Below are 8,898 nucleotides of genomic sequence, written 5' to 3' on the forward strand. Positions count from 1 at the left end.
ATCACAGGGGCTTGCTCCCGGCGTGTAATAATTATTTATTAAAAAAAAATCATATATGTTAATACTAAACTTTAGTATTAACGTATATGATTTTTTTTTAATCAATAATTATTACACGCCGGGAGCAAGCCCCTGTGTAGTTTTAGTATTAACGTATATGATTTTTTTTTTAATGAATAATTATTACACGCCGGGAGCAAGCCCCTGTGGAAAAATGATTAAATATTTGACTTTTGCTTGTTTTTTCCTATTTATTTGCATGAAGATATTTTTCCCAATTTCAACCAAATATCGCTTTTTTTCCCCAATTTTGACGGCCCCAGCCCCTGGAATCAAGGGGTAAAAAAATCCCTGATACTAGTCTAGACCATTGTGTTAATTTATCCATTGTTGTTGCATTTATTTGTCTGTTTTCTCCTGGAAGTGACAAATGAAAACCCGCCAGAGGTGACTCTTTGTTGGTGTCATGAGGGACAAAGATTAAGGAGGGAGGAATTTATTGGTCAGCAGCTTTGTTCACTTGTGGCCATGCAGATAGCTCAGTTGGTAGAATACTTATGGAATGGGATGGGTTTTGCTGTGGATATCTGCCTGGGTAGCTCAGTCCAGGGTTCAATTCCCTGTCCAGCCATACATTTTCTCCTTTTCTGTTACATAATTTGGTGCCATTGACTACCCCTGGACTTGAAGGTGAAAGTCCTGCCAGGGGCAATAAGAACTTGGGTCGTGTCTTCGAGGGCAAAGACAATTTACAGACGGGGGGAGTGTAATGGTTTGGTTCATGGATATCAGCTTGGGTAGCTTGGTAGAGCACCTGACTAGTGATTCAAGGGTCCCGGGTTCGATGCCCTGTCCAGCTGTACATTTTCTCCTTTCATGTTACACTTGTCTAGATTGAGTTCAAGAGGCCAGACAGACTCAAATCCATGCTGATCTAGTTCATTGGATTTTTCTCCATTTCTGTAAGATTTTGTGCTGCAATGTCCTAAGTGTAGGTAAATATTCTGGGTAGCAGTTTTTAGGTGGAAGATAATTAACATCATTCGGGAGGGAGGATTGTGGTGGTCAGACGTGTTCAAACACTGTTGGCTAGTTAGTTCATAGTTCAGAAAGTCATGGAAAGGAATCCTGGCTTGGTCTGTTTCCTTGTCTCCCTTCCTACTTCAAATACATGTTATAATATTATAGCCTGTTTATTGAAATTTTGTAATGGTTGGAACAAAATTGCTTGAAAAATTGATAGCGTTAACTGACAAAATTTATGTATGTGTCACTGTAGTTCATGTGCATATTAATACATTTTTAGTTACATTCTTTTCCCTCTCTTTGGATTTCTAGATCTGATTGTACAGGCAAAGTCAGGTACTGGAAAAACTTGTGTATTTTCTGTTATTGCTCTAGAAGGACTGCAGACTGAAAGTTATGCATTGCAGGTTAGCTTACATTTTTCATACACATGTATTTTTCATTTGCTAATGAATCTTAATGCATCATTAAAGCTGACAATGACTGTATATATTTCGTTCTTAATAAGATCAAGATCCCTATTTTCCTGCAGGTGCTTGTTCTGGCCCCCACTAGAGAGATTGCCATACAGATCTGGGATGTGATCTGTTACATAGGACAGTGTACTCCTACACTGAAGTGCCACACCTTTATTGGTGGGATGCCTGTCACTGAAGATAAACAGAAACTCAAAAAGTGTCACATTGCTTTAGGGACACCAGGTAAATTTGTCATGATAATTCTTTAAAAAATTCTTGTATCTATCCTGATCTTCATGTATGAAAAATAGTACATGTACTACTCAACAGAATTTGAAAACAGTAGTTTGCACATTGTAGTATGTTTTTATTACTCTACAACATTGATAAAATAAGTATTATGTATCAACTCTCATTTCCAATGCACGAGAAACAAATGTTAAGTTCAGCAAGAAAATAAAGTGTTTATTATCAAACAAAAGAAATACCAGTACACAGGTACTTTACCCTAGCCCTGTTGATACCTGTAATATTTACTGCACAACTTTTTCACTTAATTTTTTTTTTATTTTAAGCAATATTTGATTTATATCTATTCTGTCTTAAATTCTCTCAGGTAGAATAAAACAGCTGATAGAGATGGGTATCATGAAAACGGACAGTATTCGTATGTTTGTACTGGATGAAGCTGATAAACTACTGGAAGAAAGCTTTCAAGAACAGATCAAGTAAGAAAATCTGCATTTTTGATTTTGAATAAAGATCTTTGAAACATGGACAGAATTATAAATTTAAGAAAAGAAAACATTTTGATTGCTTGTCCTTTGTGTAGATTAACAATTTCCAAATGTTGTTACTTTGAAGTGTGTGTGATGTGTATTTGTAGCTGGATCTACTCTGCACTCCCAGAGAACAAACAGATGCTAGCCTTGTCGGCCACTTACCCAGAATACCTGGCACAGCACCTCACCAGTTATATGAGGAACCCCACATTTCTGAGGCTCAATATCTCTGATCCGGCATTGCTTGGTAACGTTGAGATACATTTGTTGTTTTGTAGAATAAAACAATTTGAAAATAAATAAAAATAAAATCCTCAACTGTTTCAAAAGAAGGATATAAAAAGAGATAGTTGATGACAATTTGCATTGAAATTGTGATATTATTATTAGGTATGTCAGTAGGTTAACACAGGAAAGAAGCAATTTACTTGCATGATCTATGGTTGAAATTACTTTGGAGACTAGTTTACATTTTGTTAATGTATACCTAAATTAATAATCATCTTTCTCTCTATTATATTTCAGGGATTAAACAGTTCAGAAAAGTGGTGGCCTACCATGCTTTACCTAACAAAGTGTTTGACAATAAAACCAAAGTAGTGATAGAGTTACTGTCCTCTGTAAATTTTCAACAGTGTCTTATCTTCTCAAACCTCCAAACAAGGTAATCAATCAAAGAACTGATAAAATTGAAATCAGAATTTTTTTTGCTCAAGCAGTATTTAATATTAAGATAAGGATAGATATGTTAATGCTGATATCTATATGTAAATCATGTTACATTTACTTATGTGTTAGAGTTAAATATTAGTGAAGTAAAGTTCGTCCGTGTCTTTGAGATTAGATTTTTAGTTTGGCACTTGAATTTAAAAAACCCAAAACAAAACACAATTGTTTCTCTGTATCATAGGGCCCAAAATATGGCAGATGCCTTGATCAGTCATGGTTGGCCAACAGCATATATAGCAGGAAGTCACGATCAGAAGGACAGAAATGAGGCTATGAGTCAGCTAAAGACGTACAAATGTCGAGTTCTCATCTCCACTGATTTAGTGAGTTAACGTACATGTACAAATGTTGAGTTCTCACCTCCACTGATTTAGTGAGTTAACGTACAAATGTCAAGTTCTCATCACTGATTTAGTGAGTTAATGTACAAAAGTTAAGTACTTATCTCCACTGATTTAGTGAGTTAATGTATAAATGTTGAGGTCTCACCTCAATTTATAAAATGTTGAGTTCTTGTCTCCACTGATCTACTGAGTTAACTTAAAAATGTCAAATAGTCATCTCCACTGATTTAGTGAGTTAACTCATTTGAACTACTGTCACTAATTAGTCATGTTGAAATTTTCAAAATTCAAAAGATGCTTTGCCTAAAGTTAAGACTGTGACATATAACAGTACTACAGACAGGCTCTAATTTGTTCTTTAAATATCTGTTTATTAGGGAAGGATATACATGTATCTTTTGATGGCATGTATGAAACATTTTATAATGTGATTTCTCACAAATGCTTTTCCTGTATATCAATTTTTAAAAGCAAGAAAGTGCTGAAATTGAATGCACTTATTAAAAGAATAATAAAATTTAGTGACAGAATGATTAAGAAAATATTTAAATGCATGTACAATGAGAATTACCTGTAAATAAGTTTTATATTGTTATGTGTTGTAGACATCAAGAGGAATTGATGCAGATAAGGTGAATATGGTGATCAATCTTGATGTTCCAAAGGATCATGAAACTTATCTACACAGGATTGGGAGAGCTGGCCGATTTGGTAATCAATAACCAAACCAAATGTTTTATATTGACATTAGTATCTAGTTAGTGTGGGCTGTAGCTTGCAAGGTCTTTCATGAGTCTACCATTATATAGTCTCATTTTGATGAACAATGCATTAGATTAAGTACTTGTATTTTCACAATTATTCTTAGGATGTGTAAAAAAGATATTTTAATAATTAATTGTGATTTTAGGGACTTTTGGTGCAGCAGTGACTATTGTAAGCCATGGGCAAGAGGAAAAGGAGTTGAACAAAGTGGAAAAGAAATGTAATACACACATCAAGGACCTACCAGGTAGCTATACTATATAAGACATCAAATTTATAATAATTCAGTTTCTAAAATTATATTTCATTTTTGTTAGTGAATGTCTGGAGAAAGTGATTGTTCATTTAATTAAGCATGAGTATTTATTTGGCAGATCCCATTCCCAGTACACTGACAAAGAGTGAGGGGACATTTAACCTTGATGATATGGTGTCAACAGAACAGATAATCACAGATCACACACGAATATCACCAAAGAAGGTAGATGTCACAGAAAATCAAAACAGCTTAAAAGAAAATTCAAAGCAACAGAGCATTTCAAAAAGGCATTCACAGAAAAATGCAGGAAGAAAATATTTTCAGATTTTGGAATCTGAGTTTGAGCAGAAAGGTTGGAGAGATAAGAAGAAGATGCCTGTAAGTTCAGATGTAAAGTCAGAAAAAGGAACTGAGAATTCTGCTCTGCCAAATGAGTTAAGAAACGAACTGGGATTTCTATCACCAAATGAGAGGGGTGATATTAAGGAAAGTGTTTTTGAGTCCAGATGTGGTCCTTTCCAAGGTAATGTATTGCACGAGGAGGATAGTTCTAATGTTGTTCAACAAAGCTCTGTTAATGAAAGGAAAATGAAAGAAGGATTAGAGGCATTTACTAAACCTGCAGAAATTTGTGAAGAAAGTGAAAAGCCAAAGAGAACAACTCCAAATAAAAAAGATAAAGACAAGGTGACAAGAATACATATACCACAACTTGAACATTTTTTGTGCCATAATGATAAAGGAATTTCCAAAACATATGAGGAGAAGGAAAGAGAATACAAAAAATATCTTCAAGAGAAAGAAACATCATCTGAGAGAGGAGAAATAATAGTTAAACCAACTCCTTTTGTTTGGAAGGAAGGAGAAAAAGAACATTTGCTATCAATGATAGACAAAATTCTTAATTTAGATGACCACAAGGAATATTCAGAAGAAGATGAGCAGGAAAATAGAAAAGACAGTACAACCTCAGCAACTCAAACAGAGGAGTTTGATTTCCTTCCAAACATGGATTGGGGATATGCATTCCATGGACAAAAGCAGATGAGGGAAGGCGATGGGAAGAGTAAATCAAAGCAGAGGGATGTGTCAAAGAATATTGAAAAGAATTCTCTACCAAAAATGTGGTCAAAATTTATAAACACTGAAAAAAAGGATTTTGAACAAATTCAGTATCAATACTATACAGATGAGGGGGAGTATGAACAAGAACATGGACATGATTTTAGAGATGGTGAATTGCAGTTGGATGAGGAGGAAAATTTCGAGGATGAGGAAAATTATGATTATTATGATCAGTGTGAGGAAGATTATATTTCTGATGAACAATCTGAGGATGATGAAGAAGCTTATGAAGAGCCAAATTGTCCTCCTCCAGGTTCTGATTGGAACAATTCATGGTCCCCCAATATGTACCCACCTCCGTATTTCTATAATTATCCATATTTTTGCATGCCATATGCTTCTCATCCACAGGTGACCCATGAACAAAAGGCATACTTGTTTAATTGTCATTTATCTTTAGCACAACAACAGCAACACCATTATGTTTCAGCCATGCTAGAACATTTTCACCAAAGTAATGCATGAATTAAAAAGTTTCATTTTTTTTAAATTTCAAATCAATCTAATAAATAATCCATGATTTTGCATATTTTTTTCAAGATGGAATGTAATAAAAAAAAATTCTGAGGAAATTATCACTTATTCTGTGTTGGTAAACAAAGATCTATTGAAAGGCCTAATATGTTCAAGTAAGACACATGTTGTTACGAGAGCTTTTGTGTTTCATCAAACCTGCTACTGTTTTATTTATACTTGAATGTATTTTTAGCTCGTGAGCTTTTCTGATCACCTGTCGTCTGTCTGTCTGTCCATCCATTAGCTGCAGAACTGTAGCTCTCTGCTTGAGAAAATTCGGACAGACAAAGCAGAGAGCTACACTGTAGCTACAGATCCAAGCGTTGTAAAAACCTTCGATTTACGCCGCCGCTTTTTTGTCGCTCGACTCGGTATTATTTCTTGTATTTTATGCTTTCCCCCACTTTAAAAATAGTATCCGATAATTAACCATATATTTTACTCCTATTCCTGATACTTTATTTACCTTTCAACGGTTCCAATCGAAGGTTTTTACAATGCTTGGATCTGTAGCTCTCTGCTTTGTTTGTCCGAATTTTCTCAAGCAGAGAGCTACAGTTCTGCAGCTATCCATCCATCTGTCTGTAAACTTTTCACATTTTCAACTTCTTCTCAAGAACCATGAGCCAATTTTAACCAAAGCTGGTACAAATTATTCTTGGGTAAAGGAGAGTTTCCTTGGTTTCCAAGGGAATTACAACATGCACCAAAGTTAGGCTTTTTAACAGCAATGTTAAGGCAGTGCTTCGCTATGGTTCTGAGACATGGAGGATGACCGTTACCATAACAAACAGGATCCAGACATTCGTCAACTCCTGTCTGAGACGCATCCTCCAGATTAGATGGTCCAACAAAATTAGCAACATCAATTTGTGGTAAAGAATAAACCAAGCCTCTATAGAAGAAAAAATAATGCAGAGAAGGTGGAGGTGGATAGGGCATACTCTACGCAAGCCCCACAATAACATCACAAGGCAATCCCTATCCTGGAACCCCAAGGAAAACGTAGGAGAGGTAGGCCAAAGAACACCTGGTGGATAGATCTGGAGGCAGACTTTAAAAGAATGTGCAAGAACTGGAAGGAGGTAGAAAGCATTGCTCAGGATAGAGGGGCCTGGAGGAATCTTGTTAGCGGCCTATGCATCAAAAGGGGTAGCAGGCATACAATTAAGTAGTAAGTAAGTAAAGGAGAGTTTAAGTTTTAAAAATAAAGGGCCAAGTCTTCTTACAGAAGGAGATAATTAAGATAATTCATTAGAAAAGACAAAAATAGGGTAGGATCATTAAAAAATCTTCTTCTGAAGAACCACTGAGTCAGAGTAGCTGAAACTTATGTGAAAGCATCCTCAGGTAGTGTAGCTTTTAAATTGTTCAAATCATGACACCTGGGTAGGGTAAGGCCACAGTAGGGAATCAAAGTTTGACATTGAAATATATAGGAAAAATCTTTAAGCATCTTCTCAAGAGCCATTGGGTCAGAAAAGCTGAAACTCATAAGGAAGCATCCTGGAGTAGTGTAGATTCTAACTTGTTAAGATCATGGCCCTCGGGGTGTAATACGGTGCCACAATAGGGAATCCAAGTTTTACATTCAAATATATATATATCTTTAAAATCTTCTCTTAAGAACCACTGGACCAGAAAAGCTGAAACTTACAGGGAAGCTTCCTAAGGTATTTCAGATTCTAAGTTCTTCAAAATCATGACCCCCGGGAGTAGGTTGGGGCTAAAATAAGTATTACAAGTGGGAAAATCCAGTGAAGAACAGCAAGGCCAAAGTTACTCAGGGCAGCGTTGTGGCCCATGGGCCTCTTGTTTTGAAGGATTATGCATTGTTTAGCTAGATTCCATTGTATGTGCGCAAGTGAGAGTAACACTGACGTAAAGTTGACGAGCCCATGGACAAAAGAGCGAGATTCGATTTCTTTCAGTTTTAGGTGTAATGTAACGACTATGATTGCTGTATTAGATGGTAGGATGAAAAGCCCTATCTTGATGTGCCGTTGTTACACGTCAACGTCATCGTCACGGTTTGTTGGAAACCATTCCATTTCCTCTTTGACAATGGATTAAATGTTCTATGGTGGAAAAATTAATAACAAACTTCACAGCAACACGTTGTTGCCTTTTTCTTCACTTAGGCAACTCAATTACTAGGCCCAATATAAAACTTCCGTCAGCCATGATTGCAACAAATTCATATTGACTGTAAATATGGAAAAACGATGTGTATACATTCAGTGCATCAGGTGGTGCTATGAAATATGTTAACAGTCTTGTCATCATCAATATGCACGTGTTTTGGGTTTTTAATTATAACTTTCCGTACGTGACGTCATGCATTTCACGGTTGAGTAATTTTGAACACCGAAACCAAGATACACCTCTGACCAGTTTTCATAATTTTAGGCCACGAAGTTAAAAATATTTAGCATATTATGTTACCCTGCGTTTCTTTTTCTTTTCAGTATATTTCAAATTCAACACAGAATAGTTACAGAATCTGTTTAAAAGGTATGAAAACACAAAATTATCATGAATTTGGATGTGATGAAGGGGGGGGGGGGGCTATTTTGTTTGATTTTGCACGATATTTCCAACTTGAGGTGAGAGAGGGACAGCTGTTATTATTGGTAAAAATGATCACAAGAAGTAGGACATCTTGCTTTTACAGCACTTTATTTCATTTCCATACCATGTAGGATTACAAGATATGCAGAATTTAATTCCCAGGATATAAAATATCCTCATGTAGATGTTCCTGTTTACATAGGAAGTTGTTACCGGTAGCCATTGATTGTTGTGATGCTTAGTCCAGCATGCACTAAAATGATGCCCAGACAATGTTTAATCTCGATTGATTGTATGTTGTTTTACGTACGTCCCATTCGAGA

The 8,898-nt window shown here is 35.8% G+C and overlaps 1 protein-coding gene across 1 annotated transcript in view; it reads left to right on the forward strand.

Annotated features, from left to right (window-relative positions):
• LOC133184821 (probable ATP-dependent RNA helicase DDX20) overlaps positions 1 to 5,968 on the forward strand; it is a 40,013-nt gene extending 34,045 nt beyond the window's left edge. The window contains exons 3-11 of the mRNA XM_061319904.1: positions 1,339 to 1,433; positions 1,559 to 1,727; positions 2,101 to 2,212; positions 2,371 to 2,513; positions 2,792 to 2,930; positions 3,177 to 3,318; positions 3,945 to 4,050; positions 4,250 to 4,351; positions 4,479 to 5,968. Coding sequence (XP_061175888.1) covers positions 1,339 to 1,433; positions 1,559 to 1,727; positions 2,101 to 2,212; positions 2,371 to 2,513; positions 2,792 to 2,930; positions 3,177 to 3,318; positions 3,945 to 4,050; positions 4,250 to 4,351; positions 4,479 to 5,953 — 2,483 coding nt within the window. The 3' untranslated portion in view covers positions 5,954 to 5,968. The remainder of the gene's footprint in view (positions 1 to 1,338; positions 1,434 to 1,558; positions 1,728 to 2,100; positions 2,213 to 2,370; positions 2,514 to 2,791; positions 2,931 to 3,176; positions 3,319 to 3,944; positions 4,051 to 4,249; positions 4,352 to 4,478) is intronic.
• Positions 5,969 to 8,898: the final 2,930 nt, after the last annotated feature.

The sequence above is a fragment of the Saccostrea echinata genome, unplaced genomic scaffold (genome assembly GCF_033153115.1).
Source record: "Saccostrea echinata isolate AGI-Se365-2 ecotype Australia unplaced genomic scaffold, CSIRO_AGI_Sech_v1 ptg000011l, whole genome shotgun sequence".
NCBI classification, from domain to species: Eukaryota; Metazoa; Mollusca; class Bivalvia; order Ostreida; family Ostreidae; genus Saccostrea; species Saccostrea echinata.